Genomic DNA, 22,242 nt, shown 5'->3' on the forward strand with positions numbered 1-22,242 from the left:
AGGTCTCCCCTCAGCCTCCTCTTCTCCACACTCAACACCCCCAGCTCCCTCAGCTGCTCCTCCCCAGCCCTCTTCTCCAGACCCTTCCCCATCTTGGTCGCTTTTCTCTGGACCTGCTCCAGCACCTCAATGTCCTTCTCAGAGTGAGGGACCCAAACCTGACCCCAGCACTGAAGGTGCAGCCTCAGCAGTGCTGAGGGCAGGTGGAATGCAATTGAAATTCAGAAAACTAAAGATTTTATTGAAGGTGAGCATGCTGGAATGAGTGAAACCAGATCCCTCATCCATGCTGGGCTATTCAAGCACTCTGATCAAGCACTCTGGTCAAGCACTGTAACCAGGCTCTGAGTGCTTTTTAAGCACTCAAAAGCACAGAAAGGTGCTTCTGGAAAGCCTGCAAAGCATTGATGTAGGTTAGAGCCTTGACAGCTTCTGGGATTTCAGTAGGAACTGAGTGTTCATATTTTCCCCCTCAGAGCAGCAGTGGGTGTTTTTTTTGTGTCTAATCTTACTCAGTTCCATCCATAGCTTTAGAGGCTGGAGTGAGGCTGGGGTTGGTCTCTTCTGCCAAGCAACCAGAGCTAGGAGGAGAGGAAATGTGCTGAAGCTGTGCCAGGGGAGGGTTAGGTTGGAGAGGAGGAAAGATTTCTTTGCTGGAAGAGTGGTGAGGGGTTGGGAGAGGCTGCCCAGGGAGGTGGTGGAGTCCCCATGCCTGGAGGTGTTGGAGAAGCTGTAGAGGTGGTGCTGCAGGATGGAGTTCAGTGGTCAGGGCAGCTGGGTTAGGGTTGGACTCAGTGATCTTAAAGGTCTCTTCCAACCTCAATGATTGTGTGACTCTCTTTACAGATCTAACTCACTCCCCTTCACCCTGGACAATGAGTTACTAGGCCAGGTCTTTTGGCACCTCTTTTCCAACAGAAGGCCTCTACTGTTGCAAACTTTCATTTCCTAAATTGCAGGTGAGTTACTCTGCCTTGAGCACCAACAAAAGTTCTCTGCTTCTGCAGACTGGAAGAACAGGGATTCAGATGAGCCATTAAGAGGAAGTTCTTCCCCCTGAGGGTGGTGAGGCACTGGAACAGGTTGCCCAGAGAAGCTGTAGAGGTTCCAAGCCTGGAAGTACTCAAAACCAGGTTGGATGGGGCCTTGAGCAAGCTGATCTAGTAGGTGTCCCAGTCAATGGCAGGGCCTTGGGACTGGGTGATCCTTAAGGTCCCTTCCAACCCAAGCCACTCTGTGCTTCCATGAAATAAGACTAATGCAAAAAAATTAAGGCAAAATACTTTTAATGAACACAATCTGAAGATGCATTTGATAGTAGGCAAACAAATGTCAAGATTGGCCTCACTGTGAAGTCTAGAGATGCAGCACCATGATTTTGTTCTGTTTATGAATCTGGCTTCCCTTTTGCTCTTGCCCTCATTTAGCAAAGAGCACTCTCACTGGCAGGTGAGGAAGGCTCACATCTACAGGAGTGGAAGCTGTAACAGTCTGCACAACAACTGGCTGCCCTGGCTCCAAATTCCCACCCCAAGAAGTTTCTTTTTAAAAGGCTTTCAAGTTTTCCATGACTCAGTCAGCACTCAGCAGAATTTTTATCCACCACACAGAGATGTAGTTTCAAGTACAAGGAAAAGAATCACATCCTAGGACTACTTACCAGGGCAACTGAGAAGAAAGGAAGGAGATCTCTTTTAAGGCAGAAGTTGAGTTACACATCAGGTTAAAAGCCACCATAATATTAACTACCACTAAGTGTAAAAATTGGCATTCATCATCATGAACTCCTGTGCTGGCCAGAACTCTGCTGATGATCCAAGGAAGCTTACCTGGAGCTGTGTTGACCCTTAGAGGCTAAAGCTGTGCCAGAGCCAAGTCAGCCTACCCTGACAGAGCCTAAAGCTGTGCCACAGTCAAGTCAGCCTACCCTGACAGAGCCTAAAGCGTGCCAGAGTCAAGTCAGCCTACCCTGACAGAGCCTAAAGCGTGCCAGAGTCAAGTCAGCCTACCCTGACATAGCCTAAAGCTGTGCCAGAGCCAAGTCAGCCTACCCTGACAGAGCCTAAAGCTGTGTCACAGTCAAGTCAGCCTACTCTGACAGAGCCTAAAGCTGTGCCAGAGCCAAGTCAGCCTACCCTGACAGAGCCTAAAGCTGTGCCAGAGTCAAGTCAGCCTACCCTGACAGAGCCTAAAGCTGTGACAGAGTCAAGTCAGCCTACCCTGACAGAGCCTAAAGCTGTGACAGAGTCAAGTCAGCCTACCCTGACAGAGCCTAAAGCTGTGCCAGAGTCAAGTCAGCCTACCCTGACAGAGCCTAAAGCTGTGCCAGAGTCAAGTCAGCCTACCCTGACAGAGCCTAAAGCTGTGCCAGAGTCAAGTCAGCCTACCCTGACATAGCCTAAAGCTGTGCCAGAGCCAAGTCAGCCTACCCTGACAGAGCCTAAAGCTGTGCCAGAGTCAAGTCAGCCTACCCTGACAGAGCCTAAAGCTGTGACAGAGTCAAGTCAGCCTACCCTGACAGAGCCTAAAGCTGTGCCAGAGTCAAGTCAGCCTACCCTGACAGAGCCTAAAGCTGTGCCACAGTCAAGTCAGCCTACCCTGACAGAGCCTAAAGCTGTGCCAGAGCCAAGTCAAGTCAGTTCCCTTACTAACCAGGCCACGTTCACTGCAGTTAGTTAAGGTCTGTAAAGTATTTAGCCAAGGAGTGAGACACTGACAATGACAAAGCAGATCTTGCAGAGCCATCACTGCACAAGGCAGAATGCAGAGGCAGAGGGATCCCACTGCTCAAGGCCAGGTTCACAGAGGTTCATCCAGCTGGAGGTTAGTGTATTAAAAAAAGGTAAGAAAATACTTCTGTGTCTCAGTTCAGCCACGCTTGATTCAAGCACGGCTTGGGTGTTGGCTGATATATAAATTAAACATGGTCACTGCCTTGCAGCAGCTGGGAGGAAACAAAAATGTACAGGGGCAGAGGATAAATAGAAGTCTCTTCTTTTGAGGAAGATTAAAAAAAAGGCAAGACAGCAATGAACCAATGCAGCTATCTCACTCCGATACGAGAGGTCATCCACTCCAACCCTTGGCACAACCTGCAAGAGAAGAGATGGGAGGCTGCTCTTAGTTCTGCTCCCAAGTATTTTCTACTGCTTTGTAGGCTTAAAAACCTTTAAAGTAAATGAAATCAGCTGGAATTAGGATTGAAACTTGAACAGAGTAAACAGTGCTTTAAAGCAAGTCTGGAGAGAAGCCAGCAGTCTGGCCGAGAAGGCCACCAGCACCCCGGCCTGTATCAGCAACACTGTGGCCTGCAGGACCACAAGCCCTTGGCAAAACTTCCCCTCCCCCCCCCACAGCTCTCCTGTAGCCCCCTTCAGGTATTGGAAGGCTGCTCCAAGGTCTCCCTCAAGCCTTCTCTTCTCCAGGCTGAACAGCCCCAACTCTCCCAGCCTGTCCCCACAGGGGAGGCTCTCAGCCCTCTGAGCATCTTTGTGGTCTCCTCTGCACCCACTCTAACAGCTCCATGTCCCTCTTGTGCTGGGGACACCAGAGCTGGAGGCAGTACTGCAGGTGGGGTCTGAGCAGAGCAGAGAGGCAGAATCCCCTCCCTGTGCTGCTGCTCTCCCTGCTCTGGATGCAGCTCAGCACACAGCTGCCTGCTGGGCTGCCAGGGACCACTGCTGGCTCCTGGGGAGTTTGTCACCAACTGACACCCCCAAGGCCTTCTCCTGCAGGCTACCCCGGAACTCCAGTAAGCAGAAAAGGCTTTACCCTTCTCCTGTTAAAGCACAGCAGGACTGAATGTGCCAGGGGTGGTCCTTGATGGAGCTGAGGGTGAGGTATGTGGATATCTCAGCAGCTGTCATGCAACCTTTCATGTCCTGCTTGTTGGCAAAGATGAGAACCGCAGCCTTCCGCAAGTCCTGCAAGGAAGGCAGAGGCAGGAGAGTCACCAGAAACAACTCAAAGGCCAGGCAACTGACTGAAGGACTGCACTCAACTTGATCTACAAGGACACAGCAGCATGGAGCTTCAACACATGTACTGCATTAAAAATTGATTCCATGAAGACAGAAGAATCCAATTTCTACCCAAGTGTTCTCCACCAGCTGTCATGGACAGGTCCCAGAGGGCTGGAAGCTGCCAGCGTGGTGCCCACCCACAGGAAGGGCAGGTTGGAGGAGCCAGGGAATTCCAGACCTGTCAGCCTGACCTCAGTGCCAGGAAAGGTTATGGAACAGGCATCTTGGGGGCATTCACAGCACACCTCAGGATGGCCAAAGGCTCAGGTCCAGCCAGCATGGATTTAGGAAGGGCAGGTCCTGCCTGACCAACCTGATCTCCTTCCATGCCCAGGTGACTGCCTGGTGGATGTGGGGCAGGCTGTGGATGTGGTCTACCTGGACTCCAGCAAGGCCTTTGACACCATCCTCCACAGCAAACTGCTGGCCAAGCTGTCAGCCCCTGGCTTGGACAGCAGCACTCTGAGCTGGGTTAGGAACTGGCTGGAGGCTGAGCCCAGAGAGTGGTGGTGAATGGTGCCACAGCCAGCTGGCAGCCAGGCACCAGTGGTGTGCCCCAGGGATCAGTGCTGGGCCCTGTGCTCTTTAACATCTTCATTAATGATCTGGATGAGGGCATTGAGTCAGTCATCAGCAAATGACACCAAGCTGGGGGCAGGAGTTGATCTGCTGGAGGGTAGAGAGGCTCTGCAGAGGGACCACGACAGGCTGGGCAGATGGGCAAAGGCCAAGGGCAGGAGATTGAACACATTCAAGTGCCAGGTGCTGCACATTGGCCACAGCAACCCCAGGCAGTGCTACAGGCTGGGGTCAGAGTGGCTGAGAGCAGCCAGGCAGAGAGGGACCTGGGGGTACTGGGCGATGGCAGGCTGAACATGAGCCTGCAGTGTGCCCAGGCAGCCAGGAGGGCCAATGGCATCCTGGCCTGCATCAGGAAGAGTGTGGCCAGCAGGAGCAGGGAGGTCATTCTGCTCTGTGCTCAGCACTGCTGTTCTTCCCAGCAAGAGAGATTGGTCATTGGAATGTGCTGCCCTGGGAGGTGATGGAGTCCCCATCACTGAAGGTGTTTAGGAAGAGCCTGGATGAGGCACTTGGTGCCATGGTTTAGTTGATCAGATGGTGCTGGGTGATAGGTTGGACTTGATGATCTTGGAGGCCTTTCCACCCTTGTTAATTCTATTCTATTCTACACTGTGGCTAGACTTCTGGGGCTGACCCTCAGGTTCCTATTAGATGAAGTACTGCACACTGCTCCAAACCAGCCAGCAGAACATCTACACTGGACACTCTTCAAAAGGAAGCACCTGCTACATGAAGCACATGCTCATGAACCTCAGTAAAAGTAAGTGCAGAGTCCTGTAGCTGGGGAGGAAAAAACTGTACAGACTAGGGGTTGTCCTGCTGCAAAGCAGTTCCATGAAGAAAGGCCTTGGACTGCTGGTGGGCAGCAAGTTCTGCATGGGACAGCAATGTGCCCTTGGGGCCAAGAGAGCCAATGGCATCCTGGGCTGCAGCAAGAGAAGTGTGGCCAGCAGGGCTGGGGAGGTTCTGCTGCCCCTCTGCTCTGCCCTGCTGAGACCACAGCTGCAATCCTGTGTCCAGTTGTGGGCTCCCCAGTTCCAGAGAGACAGAGACCTGCTGGAGAGAGTCCAGTGGAGAGCTATAAGGATGATGAAGGGCCTGGAACAGCTCTGCTGTGAAGAGAGACTGAGAGCCCTGGAACTGTTTGGTCTGGAGAGGAGAAGGCTGAGAGGGATCTGATCAATGTCTATCAATAGCTGAGGGCTGGGGGTCAGGATGAAGGGGCCAGGCTCTGTTTGGTGGTGCCCAGTGACAAGAACAGTGGTTTTAAGCTGGAACCCAGGAGGTTCCACCTCAAGATGAGGAGAAACTTCTTTGGTGTGAGGGTGCTGGAGGCCTGGAGCAGGCTGCCCAGAGAGGTTGTGGAGTCTCCTGCTCTGGACAGTTTGAGAACACACCTGGATGCGTTCCTGTGTGACCTGCCCTGGGTAATGCTGCTCTGGTAGGGGGGTTGGACTGGATGATCTCTGGAGGTCCCTTCTAACCCCTCCCATTCTGTGAGTCTACATACCACTCCCCTGCCATGACTTTCAACTTCACTGAAGAAGTTCTGCAGCAGCTGAAGCAGTACCAAATTGAAGGAAGTTCTCTAAATTCCTGTAGGTTTCATCCTACTGCTCCACAAAGGGAGCTCTAAAAGTGCTGCTGCAGCAGCTTTGGTATGGTATGGAAATCAGGATTCAACCCAGCAATGAGACAAGAAGTGGGAGGTGTGGTTTGGGGAGTGCAGAAAGGTAAGCAAATACAAAACTCTGGCAGCTGGCAGTTGCAATTAAAAGCCCAAAGTCAAAACCTCCTGCAGGTAGTCCAGTGTAGGCCTGCCAGCTGTTTTCAAGGGATGGCAGATCACAACCCCATCAGAGGGGCCATCACTAGAAAGAAAGCACATTGCAAACCCTCACCACAAGTCCACCTTTTTTGCTAGAGCATTTCATAAAAATCAGAGGATGGTCTGGGTTGGAAGGGATCTTAAAGGTCACCTAGTTCCAAGCCCTCTGCCCTGGGCAGGAACACCTATTAAACCAGGTTTAGGCTGGAGGACCTCTGCTATGAGGATAGGCTGAGGAAGCTGTGTTTGCTCAGCCTTGAGTAGACTTCAGGGGACCTTCTAGCTGCCTTCCAGTACCTGAAGGAATCCTCCAGGAAGGCTGCAGAGAGACTTTTCCTGAGGGTGTCTAGAGACAGGACAAGAGGGAATGGTTTGAAACTGAGGCAGAGCAGGGTTAGACTGGAGATGAGGAAGTTCTTCAGTAGGAGAGTGGTGAGACTCTGGAACAAGTTGCCCAGGGAGGCTGTGTCTGCCTCCTACCTGGAGGTGTTCAAGGCCATGCTGGATGAGGTCTTGAGCAACCAAGTCTAGTTGAGAGCTGTCTGTGCCCATGGCAGAGAGCTTGGAGGAGATGATCTGCAAGGTCCCTTCCAACCTGAGCCATTCTATGGACTTCTAAGCATTTAGCTGAAAGGCAGACAGTGGTGGAGAACAAGAATAGGCTCTTACATTAAGTTTGAGACATTCCACATGTTCAACATGTACAAAGTGGAGAGGAAGCTGACTGCAATCAAGCCCTCGAAGTGCTCTTCCCCATGGCTTTAAAAGCATAACCAAAATACAGGCAGAGAGAGGTTTTTGGAGCCAGTAGGATTTTTGCTGCCATGGGGAGCCTGTAACATTATCTGAGTACTGCAAAGAAGAGGCAGCTCTTCCCCCAGCTCCCCAGCATACCTCATGAGCCAGCATTCTGTACAGCTCCTCCTTTGTGATGGAAAGCCGCTCCCGGTCGATGCTGTCCACAACCAGGATGATGAACTAGGGGAAAAACACAGAGAGTGCAGCATGGAAGAGCACAGGCAAAACCACAGCAAGCATCTCCTCAAGAGGCCACTGCCACAAGCCTCCCTCCACACTTTCAGAACACACCAGAAAACAGATCCAGAGGTTTGGTGCAGGCTTTTGCCAGAGCCTTGAGGATCCGACACCAAGAGGGAAAAAAGCTCAACATGACAGAATCAGAGAATGGTTTCTGCTGCCTGCAGCTGCCTGAGAAAGCACTGGGGAGGATGGAGCCAAGCTACAGGAGGGGAGATTCACATTAGACATTAGGAAGACCAGGAGACCTTCTTGTGGCCTTCCAGGATCTGCAGGAGGCTACAAGAAAGCTGGGGAGGGACTTTTGAGGGTGTCAGGGAGTGATAGGACTGGGGGGGTGGGGAGATTCAGATTGGCTGTGAGGAAGAAGTTGTTCCCCAGGAGGGTGGTGAGAGCCTGGCACAGGTTGCCCAGGGAGGTGGTGGAAGTTTGCAGCCAGGCTGGATGTGGCTGTGAGCAGCCTGCTGTAGTGTGAGGTGTTCAAGAGGGGATTGGATGTGGCACTTGGTGCCATGGTTTAGTCACGAGGTCTGTGGTGACAGGTTGGACTCCATGATCTTTGAGGTCTCTTCCAACCTTGGTGATTCTGTGTGATCCTGTGTCCCTGGCCATGGCAGGGGGGTTGGAACTGGCTGAGCCTTGAGGTCCCTTCCAACCCTAACAATTCTGTGATGGAGTTGGAGTACAGCTCTCTGTGAGTGGCAAGTGCCAGAGAGGAGGTGAGCCCCCGCTCAGCATGAGTTCAGGGGGACTCCATCTCCCTTCTTGGAAAGCAGTGAACTTTGTTTTCAGTGGTCATGGACAATTGTGAAGTTAAGCTGGGGTTGTTTAGCCTGCAGAAGAAGAGGCTCAGGGGAGACCTTCTTGCTCTCTCCAACTCCATGAAGGGAGGTTGTAGACAGGAAGGGGTTGGGCTCTTCTCACAGGCATCCAGCACCAGAACAAGAGGACACAGTCTCAAGCTGTGCCAGGGGAGGTTTAGGCTGGAGGTGAGGAGAAAGTTCTTCCCAGAAAGAGTAACTGGCCATTGGAATGTGCTGCCCAGGGAGGTGGTGGAGTCCCCATCACTGGAGGTGTTCAAGAGGGGATTGGATGTGGCACTTGGAGCCATGGTTTAGTTGTCAGAAGGTTTTAGGTAACAGGTTGGACTTGATGATCTCTGAAGTCTTTTCCAACCTGGTTGAGTCTATGATTCTATTATCATCGAGTCTCAACCCCCCTGCCAGCAGAACAGAGTAGAGAGGCAGAATCACCTCACTTGACCTGCTGGCACCACTGCTGTGGGTGCAGGCAGGGCACAGCTGGCACACATTGCTGGCCCAAGGCTGCCTCCTCCAGGCTGCTCTAAGCCACTCCTCACCCAGCCTGGATTTGTGCTTGGGATTGTCCCAGCCCAGGTGCAGGACCTTGCACTTGGCCTTGTTGAACTTTATGAGGTTGGCTTGAGGCCCACTTTCCAGGTGCCTCTGCATGGATCCCTTCCTTCCAGCCTCTCAGCTGCACCACACAGCTTGGTGTCACCAGCAAACCTGCTGAGGGTGCCTCAGTCCCACTGCCTGTGTCACTGACCAAGGTGTTAAACAGCACTGGTCCCAGCACTGACCCCTGAGGGACCCCATTCACCACAGGTCACCGTTTGGACATGGAAGCATTCATTGCAACTCTGAGAGTAGCCATGCAAGCAGTTCCTTATTCAGCACATGGTCTGTCCATCAAATCGGTCTGCTTCCAATTTAGAGAGCAGGCTGTCTTGCAGGGCAGTGCCAAATGCTTTACACAAGCCCAGGGAGATGCCATCAGTTGCTTTTCCCTTGCCCACTGATGCTGTGACCCCATCATAAGTCACCAAGTTTGTCAGGCAGGATTTGCCCTTGATGAAGCCATGCTGGTTGCCACCAACCACCTCTTTGTTTTCTGTGTGCTCTAGGCAGAGCCTTCAGGACAAGGGGAAATGGGTATGAACTACAGCACAGGAGGTTCCACCTCAGCATGAGGAGGAATTTCTCCCCTGTGAGGGAGCACACTGGAGAACTCTCCACAGTTCCTGAGCACTGGAGCAGGCTGCCCAGAGAGGTTGTGGAGTCTCCTCCTCTGGAACCTTTCAAGCCCCATCTGGATGTGTTCCTGGGTGACCTGTGCTGGATTCTATGGTCCTCAAAGATCTCCAGAGGCCCCTTCCAACCCCTAATGGAGCAGATCCTGTGATCTGCTCCATTATCTTGCCAGGCACAGAGGTGAGCCTGAGTGCCTTGTAGTTCCCTGGGTCCTCCTCCTCTGCCCTCCTGAAGATGGGGCTTGTTTCCCCTTAACCAGTCAGTGGGAACCTCTGCACACTCTTTCTGATCCAGGCCAGAGGCTGCTGTGTGAATCTCTTCAGCACAAAAATCTCTCACTTTCAGCTTAGCAGTGTGGCCAGCAGGACCAGGGAAGTGATTGTGCCTCTGTACTCAGCCCTGGGGAGGCCACAGCAGGAGTACTGGGTTCAGTACAGCTTGAGACCTCCTTCTCCTCTCTTCTCCCCACACTTCTTTTGTCTCTTAGCCTGTCCTAACATTCTGTCTGTAAGAACACTGACTCCTACACCAGAACCAGCCAGGTGAGGTTTAAGCTAATTAGGACAAGCATGCCCTGAAAAAGCTTATCTGTGGTTTTGTCGTAGTTTGGGCTGGGTGCCCTCTGTTACAGGGATGCTTCCTGTGTCCAGAAGTCCAGCCCAGTGGGTGGACACAGGAAATTAAGTTATTTCCTACCACGATCCCTTGCACCACTATAAATTTTATGGCAGGGTCTGGCACTTCCTCTTTCCTTTCCTCTCCGACACCCGGTAACTGGGAGAGAGATCTCCCGGCCACGGGCCTGGCTAGGCCTAAGGCCACGGGGGGGATGGGCAGTCTCAGATCTGGCCAGCTGAGACTAGCCTAGCAGTGGGAGGGGGAAGGAGGAGCCCTGGAGGTTTTGGGTGCACCCTCAGGTGGGGATGGGATCTCTCTGGGTCTGTTTTGGGGTCTCTCTTGTCACTGTGTTTCTAGCTCTCTGCACGCACTCACTGCTCTCTATTTAAACTTTCCATCACTTTTGCAATCCCATTGTCTGAGTCGTCATTTCTGCGCGTGGTGGGGAGGGGGTTTGCCCCAACCCATTACATTTGGCGCCCAACGTGGGGCTGGCTGTTGTGCCCACTCTGCAGATCGATTGCAAAGGATGGAGAGTTTAAATTCAGTTCTGGGTGTCGGTTTGGGTTTGGCAGTTGGGGCTCAAGTGTTGTTGCTGGGGCAATCGTGTGAGTTCTTGTGGATCGCGGGGGGACACCTGGTGCGGGGCCAGTGGCACGAAGCCCCTCCTGCTGTTTCAAGCAGGGGTGGCTCTCGACCACCGGCATCGGGGTGGTCACCGCTTGACAACGTGTAACCTGCCCTTCCTCTGCGGCGGGGAGCAAAGTGGTACACCGCTTGACAACGTGTAACCTGCCCTTCCTCTGCGGCGGGGAGCAAAGTGGGGGACAGGCAGTGGTGAGCAGATCTGAGTCAGGCCCGTTCTCGCTGCAGGGATAGAGCCAGCCACGGCGAGCCAGCTCCTGGAACCCTGGGGGGCCGACGGGGACTCCAGCTGGAAAGCCGTTTTCAAGGGCTCTGAGAACGCGTGTATGGCTTTCGCTGGAGAAGCCGTCTGAGTGTCCAAGGGGTGGAGGTGATTTTGATTCTGTGCTGCGGTGGTAGAGGTGGGCGGAGCCCTGCTGTGTGCCAAGCGGCAGCGGCAGGGGGCCCAGCCATGTTCTCAGAGGAGCGGTGGCGGCAGCCCTGGCCGTGTGCTCAGGCTGCAGTAGGGCCGGCTCCAATCTCTTTCCCCGATATTTTTGGATGAGTTCCGAAAGTGGCGCCGAGTGCCTGGTTCCACCTCCCTTCTTCTCAGTGGGCTGTGGTGCAGCCCCTCCCTTTCCGGGGGGGTGTGCAGCCAGATGCTGTCATGCCTCGGTACGGGTACGCCTAGTGGGGGGGCAGAGTACGTCGGACATGCATCCATGTGGTTTTGGACCACAGTTGGAAGCGGTTGGTTGCGGCACCCTGGATGGATTGCAAAAGGCAGTCGTGGAGTTGGATTGTTTCGACTGGCCTGCCCCAGGGGTGGAGAATATGCCGCCGAGTAAACACAGATGAGAGTAAAGGCTTGGCTGAGAAGTTGTGAGGCTCTTCCAGGGGACCAGGATGTCCAACGGATCCATGGAGAACTTGCACCGCAGGAGAATGAGCTCTGCATCACCGGGAGGTTCCATTGGATGAAGGAAGAAGAACTGGAATGACAGACACTTGAGCCTGAATGAGAGACTGTTTGGGTGGACACCCAGATGAAGACACGGACTTCGCTGGACATGTCATCGGAAGTTCTTCTGATTTGATGATGTGTTTGGGTGCAGGGATTATGGTATGAAATAAGGAGTGGCTCCTGTCATAGTTTGGGCTGGGTGCCCTCTGCTACAGGGGTGTTTCCTGTGTCCAGAAGCCCAGCCCAGTGGGTGGACACAGGAAATTGTGTATTTCTACCATAATTCCCACACCACTATAAATTTTACAGTGGAGTCTGGCACTTCCTCTTTCCTTTCCTCTCCAACACCCGGTAGCTGGGGGAGAGATCTCCTGGAGGGGAGATGGGCAGTCTCAGATCTGGCCAGCTGAGACTAGCCTAGCGGGGGGGTGGGGGTAAGGAGGAGCCCTGGGGGTTTTGGGTGCACCCTCAGGTGGGGATGGGATCTCTCTGGGTCTGTTTTGGGGTTGTTCTTGTCACTGTGCTTCTAGCTGTCTGCACGCACTCACTGTTCTCTATTTAAACTTTCCATCACTTTTGCAATCTGTTTGAGTCGTTATTTCTATGCATGGTGGGGAGGGGGGCCTGCCCCAACCCATCACAGTTTTTTACATTACTGCAAAGATGTTCTTTAGATTTCTTCAATCCACAGATAAAAGAGAAGAGAGAGAGAGAGAGCAGCAAAAACACCAAGCAGGATTAAAAATCATTGCCAGAATCTTCCAACATATGCTCCAAATTCCTTTGCCTTGTAAGATGAAGGAGATTCATTACCCATTGAAAATGACCACAAAGTATGAAGAACTAAGGCAATTTAATGCTGCTGTGACTTTGAGACGTGCAGCAGATGAGGAGGAACAGTAAAGGAATTATTCATATCAAGGAGGCTAGGATTGGCATACTAAACAGATGCCTCTTCTCCTCATCTGTTCCCAGCAGACAAAGCTGGGAGTGAAGGCAACACTCTCTGCAAGCACTGGATTTCAAACACTCACTACTAAGCCAGAACATGCTGAAGACACTCAGAACATTAGGGTTTGGAAGGGACTTGGAAAGATCATCCAGCCCAACTCCCCTGCCAGAAGAATAAGCCAAAAGGAATGAAATTAAGCTTGAAGACCAACAGCTGTTTTCTGTCTGCACTGCTGTAAGGCCTTGGACACAGCCCCCACAACATCCTTCTCTCTAAGCTGGGGAGATAGGGACTGGATGGGTGGACTGTCCAGGGGAGAAGGAATGGGTGGATGATCACATCTGACAGGTAGTGGCTCAAAGCCCAGATGGAGATGGGTGCCCCTCAAGGGTCTGTATTGCTGCCACAGCTGTTCAATATCTTCATCAGTGATACAGACAGCAAGACTGAGACACCCTCAGCAAGTTTGCTGGTGGTACCAAACTGAGTGGTGTGGTTGATAGACTGAAGGATGGGATGGGAGCCAGCCAGAGGGACCTGGACAGGCTGAGAGGTGGCTGAGGAGAATCTCATTAGCTTCAATAAGGCAAAGTGCAAGGTCCTGCACCTAGATCAGGGCAACCTTCAATATCAATCCAGGCTGGGGCTGATGAGATTGAGAGCAGCCCTGCAGAGAAGGACTTGGGGGTGCTGGGGGGGGAGAAGTTGGACAGGAGCCAGCAATGGGCACTGGCAGCACAGAAGGCCAAGGGCATCCTGGGCTGCATCCAAAGCAGTGTGGCCAGGGATGGAGAGAGAGGATCCTGCCCCTCTGCTCTGCCAAGTACTGCAGGGCTGGGTCCAGCTCTGGGGCTCCCAACACAGGCAGGACATGGACCTGAGGGAGCAGGTCCAGAGGAGGCCACAAAGATGATCAGAGGGCTGGAGAACCTCTCTTAAGGCTGGGAGGGCTGGTGCTGTTCAGGCTGGAGAAGAGAAGGCTCCAGGGAGACCTTAGAGCTGCATTTCAGTATCTGAAAGGGACCTAGGGGAATGCTGGGGACGGACTGTTCAGAAGGGGCTGTGGGGATAGGACAAGGGGCAATGGTTTGAAACAGGAGCAGGGCAGAGTTAGGTTGGACATCAGGAGGAAGTTCTGCACAGTGAGGGTGGAGAGACACTGGGACAGGTTGAGATGTCCTCACCAGGCTCTCTGAACATCTGGGGTGGATGACTTCAATCTCCATTCTCTCAGAGTCAGGACTGAAAAATCTCATTTTAGAGAAGGATGGAATGCCTACACAGCAAGTAATAGATACGAGACCTCTGCTTCTAGAAATAGTAAAAAAATGAAACCTAGAAATCTTCCATCTCACTTAAAACAAGGCTATAGAGATCTCTTAGGTGCATGTTGTGTTCAGAGTCTTTTGGCATCAAAAAACCCCACAAAACCCCAGCATAAAAGCCAAACTCCCACAGAGAGCTGTGGCCAAGTTCCACTCCAACCTTTCCAGCAGTGGCAGTTTTACCAGTACCTCATCAGTACTGCACAGCCAAACTTACCCTCATCCTTTGGGTAACAGCCACAAGCTGAGCAGCTTTTCCTTAGGAGGTGACAGAATCACAGAAACATTCAGGTTGGAAAAGACCCTCAGGGTCACCAAGTCCAACCCAGAACCCTACTCTACAAGGTTCACCCCTAAATCATAGCCCCAAGCACCCCATTCAAACACCTCAAGGGTTGGTGACCCCGCCACCTCCCTGGGCAGCCTGTGCCAATGTCTGACCACTCTCTGTGAACAAATGTTTCCTAATGTCCAATCTAAACCTGCCCTGCTGCAGCCTGAGGCCATTCCCTCTTGTTCTGTCACTAATTACCAGCACCAACCTCTCCACAACCCCCTTTCAGGTAGCTGTAGACAGCCATGAGGTCTCCCCTCAGCCTCCTGTTTCACACTAACCATCCCAGAACAAGAAGACACAGTCTCAAGCTGTGCCAGGGGAAGTTTAGATTCAAGGTGAAGAGAAAGTTCTTCACAGAGAGAGTTGTTAGCCACTGGAATGTGCTGCCCAGGGAGGTGGTGGAGTCACCATCCCTGGAGGTGTTCAAGAAGGGATTGGATGTGGCACTTGGTGCCATGGTTTAGTCATGAGAACTGGGTGACAGGTTGGACTTGATGATCTTTGAGGTCTTTTCCAACCTTATTGATTCTATGATGCCCAGCTCCTTCAGCTGCTCTTTATCAGTTTTCTTCTGCAGGCCCCTCACAGCTTCCTTGCCCTCCTCTGCCCTGGCTCCAGCACCTCCACATCTCTCTCTCTTGTGCTGAGGTGCCCAAAACTGAACACAGCACTCCAGGTGTGGCCTCAGCAGAGCTGAGTACAAGCAACACTGAAGTAACACAGCTTAGAGAAAGCTTCATTCCTCACCTTTGATTATCATCACCTCCAAACCAGACACAGGTTAACCACTGCAAACCCACACCAAACTTGTAACTACACTGCAAACCTGTCTTTTTATTCTACTTGCAAGAACCCCATTTGGCCTGAAATGGAGTCTCACACAACAAGGAAAAAACAATTAACTCCAGTTTGTGTCACAGTTTAAGCAACATTTAAAGGAGTGGATGATCTTAGAGGCCTTTTCCAACCCAAACAATTCCCTGATGCTATGAAAACAGTTCAAATATTACCAGAGAACTGGCTACATGGATCCTAGGCCTGCCCTGGGGCTCTTACCCCTCCTGGGCCTGCCCTGGGGCTCTTACCCCTCCTGGGCCTGCCCTGGGGCTCTTACCCCTCCTGGGCCTGCCCTGGGGCTCTTACCCCTCCTGGGCCTGCCCTGGGGCTCTTACCCCTCCTGGGCCTGCCCTGGGGCTCTTACCCCTCCTGGGCCTGCCCTGGGGCTCTTACCCCTCCTGGGCCTGCCCTTCCTCAGAAAGGTTGAGGCACAACACAGCTGCAGTATTTCTAAACCCCCACCACCATTCCTAATAAATAAAGAAACATCATTTCAAGCAAACTCCCTGAACTTGGGGACTTGGCAGCAGCTTCTCCTACCTCTGTGTTTGAGTAGTAGGTGTTCCAGGAGGAGCGCAGGGATTCCTGCCCTCCAATATCCCACATCAGGAAGTGAGTGTTCTTCACCACGATTTCTTCCACATTGCTTCCTATGGTTGGAGATGTGTGAACCACCTCATTCATCAGGCTGAGGGAAAGAAGAGCGCACCATAAAGACCAGGCAGTAAAACACACCAGGCTTGTCACAGCTCAGTTATAACAACCCTGAGGGAAATATTTAACTCTGACCATAGGAGAGTAACCAAAAAGAAGCCTACTTCAGAACTCTGTGCAGTTGGATTTGGAGAGAAATAAAGCAAAGGCCTGAGGGCTGGGGGTCAAGAGGGAGGGGACAAGCTCTTAGTTGCACCCTGGGATAGGCCAAGGGGCAATGGATATGAACTACATCACAGGAGGTCCACCTCAATATGCAGAGGAGAGGCTGTGCAGAGGCTGCCACTGCAGTATCCAAACCAGATCTCTGTACATCTAGTCTAAGGTAGTGGCTGAGGCAGCCTCCAGCACAGTGGGCTGGGGAGCCACCACACTCTGCTGACACACCAGCTCACCCTGGCAGCACGTTGGCCACAACAACACCAGGCAGGGCTACAGGCTGGGGTCAGAGTAGCTGGAGAGCAGCCAGACAGAGAGGGACCTGGGGGTGCTGGGTAACACCAGCTTAACATGAGCCAGCAGTGTGCCCAGGGGGACAAGTAGGCCAAGGGCATCCTGGCCTGCATCAGGAACAGTGTGGCCAGCAGGAGCAGGGAGGTCGTTGTGGCCTGTACTCAGCACTGCTCAGGCCACACCTTGAGTCCTGTGTCCAGTTCTGGGCACCTCAGGTTAGGAAAGATGTTGAGATGCTGGAAGGTGTCCAGAGAAGGGCAACAAAGCTGGGGAGGGGTCTGGAGCACAGCCCTGTGAGGAGAGGCTGAGGGAGCTGGGGTTGCTTAGCCTGCAGAAGAGGAGGCTCAGGGGAGACCTTCTTGCTCTCTCCAACTCCCTGAGGGGAGGTTGTAGCCAGGTGGGGGTTGGTCTCTTCTCCCAGGAACCCAGCACCAGAACAAGAGGACACAGTCTCAAGCTGTGCCAGGGGAGGTTTAGGCTGGAGGTGAGGAAGTTCTTCCCAGCAAGAGAGATTGGCCATTGGGATGTGCTGCCCAGGGAGGTGGTGGAGTCACCATCCCTGGAGGTGTTTAGGAAGAGCCTGGATGTGGCACTTGGTGCCATGGTTGCGTTGATCAGGTGGTGTTGGGTGATAGGTTGGACTCCATCTCAAGGGTGTTTTCCAACCTTATTAATTCTATTCTATTCTTCACTGTGAGGGTCCCAGAGGCCTGGAGCAGGCTGCCCAGAGAGGTTGTGGAGTCTCCTTCTCTGTAGCTTTTCCAGGCCTGTCTGGATGTGTTCCTGTGTGACCTGTGCTGGATTCTATGCTCCTGCTCTGGCAGGGGGGTTGGACTCAATCTCCAGAGGTCCCTTCCAACCCCTGACATCCTGTGAGCTGTGATCTAAGAGCAGTTCTTCAGGAAAAATAAAATCAGTTCAATCTGAATTGAAACTAAAAACTGGTTGGTGACTTTCTAGCATGCTTTTGCAGCAGAGTCTGTAGAAATGCTTGAAGGTATCAGCAATGGGGGAAAGAAAAGCACATTAAAGGCTTCTAAGAAATGGGCAGGCATCTGTGTTGTAAGAAGCTCCTCTTTGAAAGGGCCCCCTTCAAGAGAAACTTACAAAGCACTCATTTCAAAGGAGAAGCTGCTATGCTAGACCCCACAAAAGGGAAGCAACACTCTACAAAGTCTAAGGCAGAAGGTGGTTTTATCAGAGCCCTCAAGTTACTCATGCAATATTGAAACAAATTCCAAAGGGCTGTTTTCATAGCTGGAAATGGCTCAGTTCTACCTTTCAGCTTTGTCACAAGCACTGAGGGGAAAAAAGGGCTCTCTGGAAGACATCCTCTGCTGCAGAGATGAATATTTGGCTACACTCTCCCCCCTCTCCACAGTGGCAACAGTCATTATGTTCCTGAATTTAGGCTCTTGAATCTATCACAGCTCTTCTTGCAACGCTGCCAAGATTTGGGAGCAACACCACCACTGAAAATGCTTAAGGTAGGACCCAGGCAAGATTAAGCACTGCTCTGAGGAATCCTCCATCACTCATTTTAGACACTGGAGTCAGGAAGCACTTGCAAACACTCATGGATTTTTGTGGAGCAGCCAGACTTTCCCTTCATTTACAAATCATTCCTCTCTGCAGTTCTTGGCACCTGGACTAATTCTCTGTTTACAAATCAAGAGAGGCTTTGATGGCAACAGAACCTGCAGCTCACCTTCTGCATGTGTGTACAGCTTTGTTCAACTTCCAGGCCCATTTTAACACACTGCAGCTCCTTCAGTTAGCAGTTCAATATTGACTCCCTTCACAACCACTAACAGCATCAATGTACAGGCTGGGAGCTGGAGTTTTAGTGACTCTGCCCAATTGCAAAGCTGAATTTTCCATGATGAAGCCACACCAAACAGTAAAAGCCAAGCAGAAAACCAAAGCAGCTGAGATACTTACAACTGGTAGAGAATAGTAGTCTTGCCAGCATTGTCAAGTCCCACTATGATTACTTTGTGCTCTGTACAGACACAAGAAGAATCAGTTAGTGGAAACAGCAATAATTACAACTCAGATTATCAGCTTTTCCTCAGTGAAGGAAGCAACAGTTTGTTTGTCTTGTTTCAACAGTTTACATAAACCACTGGTGAATCACAGAACTGTTCCCCTTGGAAGTGATCTTTAAGATCTTCAAGTGCAACTATTGACCTAACACCACCAGGGACACCAAACCATGACCTCCAGGGATGAGGACTCCACCACTTCTCCCTGGGCAGCCTGTTCCCATCCCTGACCACTCTTGCAGCCAAGAAATGTTTCCTAATCTCCAACCTAACCCTCCCCTGGCACAATTGCAGGCCATTTCTTCTCATCCTGTCACCTGATACTAGGGAGAAGAGCCCAACCCCCACCTGGCTCCAACCTCCTTTCAGGGAGCTGTAGAGAGCAATGAGGTCTCCCCTCAGCCTCCTCTTCTCCAGACTAAACACCCCCAGCTCCCTCAGCTGCTCCTCCCCAGCCCTCTTCTCCAGACCCTTCCCCAGCTTCCTTGCCCTTCTCTGGACCTGCTCCAGCACCTCAGTGTCCTCCTTGGAGTGAGGCACCCAAAACTGAACCCAGCTCTCAAGCTGTGGCCTCAGCAGTGCTGGGTACAGAGGGACAGCCACTGCCCTTCTCCTGCTGGCCACCCCAGCAACAGCTGATCCAGGCCAGGATGCTCAGCATGATGCTGGCTCATGTTCATATGGCTGTCAGCCAGCACCCTCAGACCCTTTTCTGCTGGACACCATGTCTGGTTGCAATGAAAGACAGTAAAACAGATCTTCTTATTTCTGACCTCTGAAAGATACTGATGATGCTAATCATGTGGTAAAAACCTCTCAAGCTTCTAAGTCAAGATTTTAAAAGGATGAAAAACATCAATGCCATTGGAAATGCAGCTGAGATTAGATTCCACCTGGGTCACTACAACCCCATGGGAGCTCCAGAGCTGGGGATGTGTGGCTGGAAAGCTGCAGCTGGGAGAGGGACCTGGGGGTGTTGGGTGGCAGTCACTGAGCAGGAGGCAGCAGTGCCCAGGGGGCCAAGAAAGCCAAAGGCATCCTGGCCTGGGTCAGAAGCAGGGTGGGCAGCAGGGCCAGGGAGGGGATCATCCCCCTGTGCTCAGCACTGGGGAGGCCACAGCTGGAGTGCTGTGTTCAGCTCTGGGCCCTCCCTGCAGGAAGGACCCTGAGGGGCTGGAGCCTGTGCAGAGTAGGGCAGGCAGGCTGGAGAAGGGCCTGGAGCCCCTGGGCTAGAGGAGGGGCTGAGGGAGCTGGGGGTGTTGAGGCTGGAGAAGAGGAGGCTGAGGGAGACCTCAGAGACTTCCCTGCTCCTGCTGCCCACACTACTCCTGCTTTGAGGACAGGAATAAAAAGAGAAAAATACTAAGAATCCACAACCCCTCATAGTCTCTTGAGGCTACAGATTGAGCAAAAGTCAGAACTGGAAGTCTTCAGAAAGGAATGGTTACTGGCAAGGCTACTTCATGAAAAACAATCCAATAGCTAGTTTTGGACAGGAAAGGACAATGGAAAAAACCAACAGAGCTGTGTATCATCTTGAGAACATCACCAAACAGTCAAAGACTGCAGAAAGCATTCACCTAGCATTAGAGGCACCATAACCACCACTTGGTAAAGCCCCATCAGCACTTGCACAGTAAAAACCTCAGAACCAGCAGTGTTTTGAATAAATGCCATTTCTGACCTGAAAAGTCACAGAATGGTGGAGATGGGAACAAACTTGGAGGCCATCTGGTCCAACCCCCCACCTCTGCACTGAATCAAGGACACCTGGAGCCAGCTGCCCCAGATCAACACCCAGACAGCTTTTGAGTATCTGCAAGGATAGAGACTCCACAACCTCCCTGGGCAGCCTTTGCCAGCATTCAGCCATCCTCACAGTGCAAACCTGTTGTTCAGAGGGAACCTCTTCCATTTCAGTTGGTGCCCACTGCCTCTGCTCCTGTCACTGGGCACCACTGAGAAGAGCCTGGTTCTGTACTCTTTGTGCCTTCCTTTCATCAAATAAGTTTCTTCTAATCTCTAACTTAAACCTCCCCCAGAGCAACTTGAGGCCATTTTCTCTCACTAATTGCTTGGGAGAAGAGACCAACCCCCACCTCACTGCAGCCTGCTTTCAGGGAGCTGTAGAGAGCAATGAGGTCTCCCCTCAGCCTCCTCTTCTCCACACTAAACACCCCCAGCTCCCTCAGCTGCTCCTCAGCAGAGCTGCTCTCCAGACCCTTCCCCAGCTTTGTCACCCTGCTCTGGACCTGCTCCAGCCCTCAATGTCCTTCTTGGAGCAAGGGGCCCAAAACTGAACCCAGTCCTCAAGGTGTGGCCTCACCAGTCCTGAGTACAGGGAGACAGTCACTGCCCTGCTCCTGCTGGCCACACTCTCGCTGATCCAGGCCAGGATGCTGGCGGCCTTCTTGGCCACCTGGGCACACTCTGGCTCATCTTCAGCCAGCTGTCAATCAACACCCTCAGGTCTTTCATCTTCTAGGCAGTTTCCAGCCACTCTGCCCCAAGCCTGGAGCGTTCACAGGGTTGTTGTGAGCCACATGCAGGACCCAGCACTTGGCTGTGTTGAAGCACATACAAGTGGCCCGAACTCATTGATCCAGCCTGGCCAGATCTTAATACAGACACCAAGAGATTTTCTTCTGCTGTTTACAGAATGCAAATGGGTTACATGCAGTGACAAGGCTGTTCAGTGGACATCAGGTGCACCTGCTTCCAAGACTGTATTGGTGACAGAGTGCTGCACAGAAAGTACAAAAACGTCCTGAATTTTTTATTCAGCATTTGCACCAAGTTTAAAGCCAGGGAATAAAGGCTGCACTTCACAAACTGATGAGGGAACAAACAGCATCACCATCAGGCTGCCTGTGCCAAACTCAGCCTCGAGGCAAAACCTCTACAAACAATAAACTGTCTGTTTTATTTGCTAAGCAAAGGAGGGCAGGTAAGCCAGAGTCTTTGCGCTAAATCCATTAGTAGATAAAGGGGAATTTGCCGTTTAATGTAGCTCTCTGAGCTGAAGGTGGTGGCAGCCACAAGAGCTGAGCTCAGCAGGACCCGTTACGGCGGGGCTGAGCGCGGCAGGCAGAGAACGGAGAGCTGTCCCCCGATGACCTTTTTGCTCTTCCCTCGAGAAGCGACGTTCGTGGGTCAGTAACTGCATTTAACTACCGCCTTCGCCCAAACACAAACAGACCTTCACCTCAAAGGCCCCAGCACAAGCCTGGTGGGTTTGGTGTTTTTGTTTTGGTTTGGGTTTTTCGGTAACTGACGTTAAGGATAAAAATAGCGAGAGCTCAGCGGAGGCTTCGACTGAAAACCAGGAGAGTCTGCAGAGACAAAGACGACCTTCATCGCCCATCAAAGCCTCAGCCGCTACGGCAGCGAAACAAAAACATGTCCGAGGCAGCAGCAGCATTCCTGGGGCTCGGGAGGGAGCACAGCGCTGGAAGCGCTGCCCGGAGCCAGCCGAGCGCCCGGCGCGGCCGGGGAGAGCAGGGACCCGCCTCAGCCCCTCAAACAAAGCGACTCCCAGCCTCGGGAGCCGCACGAAGCGCACCTTGTGCCTGGCCGCGCCCCGAGGGGACCGGGCCCCCGACCCCCAGCCCCGCGCCTCCACACCCGCCCGCTCCCCTCAACCCCGGCCCGCCGCTCCCCCACCCGCCCCGCGGCGGCCGGCTCGGGCCCCCGTGCCCACCTTGGCTGCCGAAGAGATTCCACAGCTTGGCGAAGATGAGGCCCATGCCTGGCCTCGGGTTACCAGCAAGCCCCCAGAGCACCCAGGCGGCAGCAGCTCCAACGGCTCGCTCCGGACGGACGCAGCCCGCAGCGCCCAGCTGTGGAGGG

The 22,242-nt window shown here is 52.6% G+C and overlaps 1 protein-coding gene across 1 annotated transcript; it reads right to left on the minus strand.

Annotated features, from left to right (window-relative positions):
* Nucleotides 1-1,269: 1,269 nt before the first annotated feature.
* Nucleotides 1,270-22,242, minus strand: ARL5B (ADP ribosylation factor like GTPase 5B). Its single transcript, XM_068146346.1, has 6 exons — nt 22,094-22,242; nt 18,290-18,350; nt 15,722-15,869; nt 7,327-7,410; nt 3,772-3,923; nt 1,270-3,092 (listed from the first exon to the last, which is right to left on the minus strand). Exons 1-6 carry the CDS (start codon nt 22,137-22,139, stop codon nt 3,044-3,046), a joined length of 540 nt encoding a protein of 179 aa, XP_068002447.1. The 5' UTR covers nt 22,140-22,242; the 3' UTR covers nt 1,270-3,043.

The sequence above is a fragment of the Melanerpes formicivorus genome, unplaced genomic scaffold, assembly GCF_026170545.1.
Source record: "Melanerpes formicivorus ecotype bairdi unplaced genomic scaffold, bMelFor1.0.p_v2 SCAF_13, whole genome shotgun sequence".
Classification (NCBI taxonomy): Eukaryota; Metazoa; Chordata; class Aves; order Piciformes; family Picidae; genus Melanerpes; species Melanerpes formicivorus.

Excerpts from the sequence above, each read along its gene's own strand:
- ARL5B (XM_068146346.1), bottom strand. The coding sequence starts at position 22,139 with ATGGGCCTCATCTTCGCCAAGCTGTGGAATCTCTTCGGCAGCCAAG. Across the intron at positions 15,870-18,289 it reads ACTACTATTCTCTACCAGTT|CCTGATGAATGAGGTGGTTC; the intron begins GTAAGTATCTCA and ends TCTTTCCCTCAG. Across the intron at positions 3,924-7,326 it reads ACAGAATGCTGGCTCATGAG|GACTTGCGGAAGGCTGCGGT; the intron begins GTATGCTGGGGA and ends CCTTCCTTGCAG.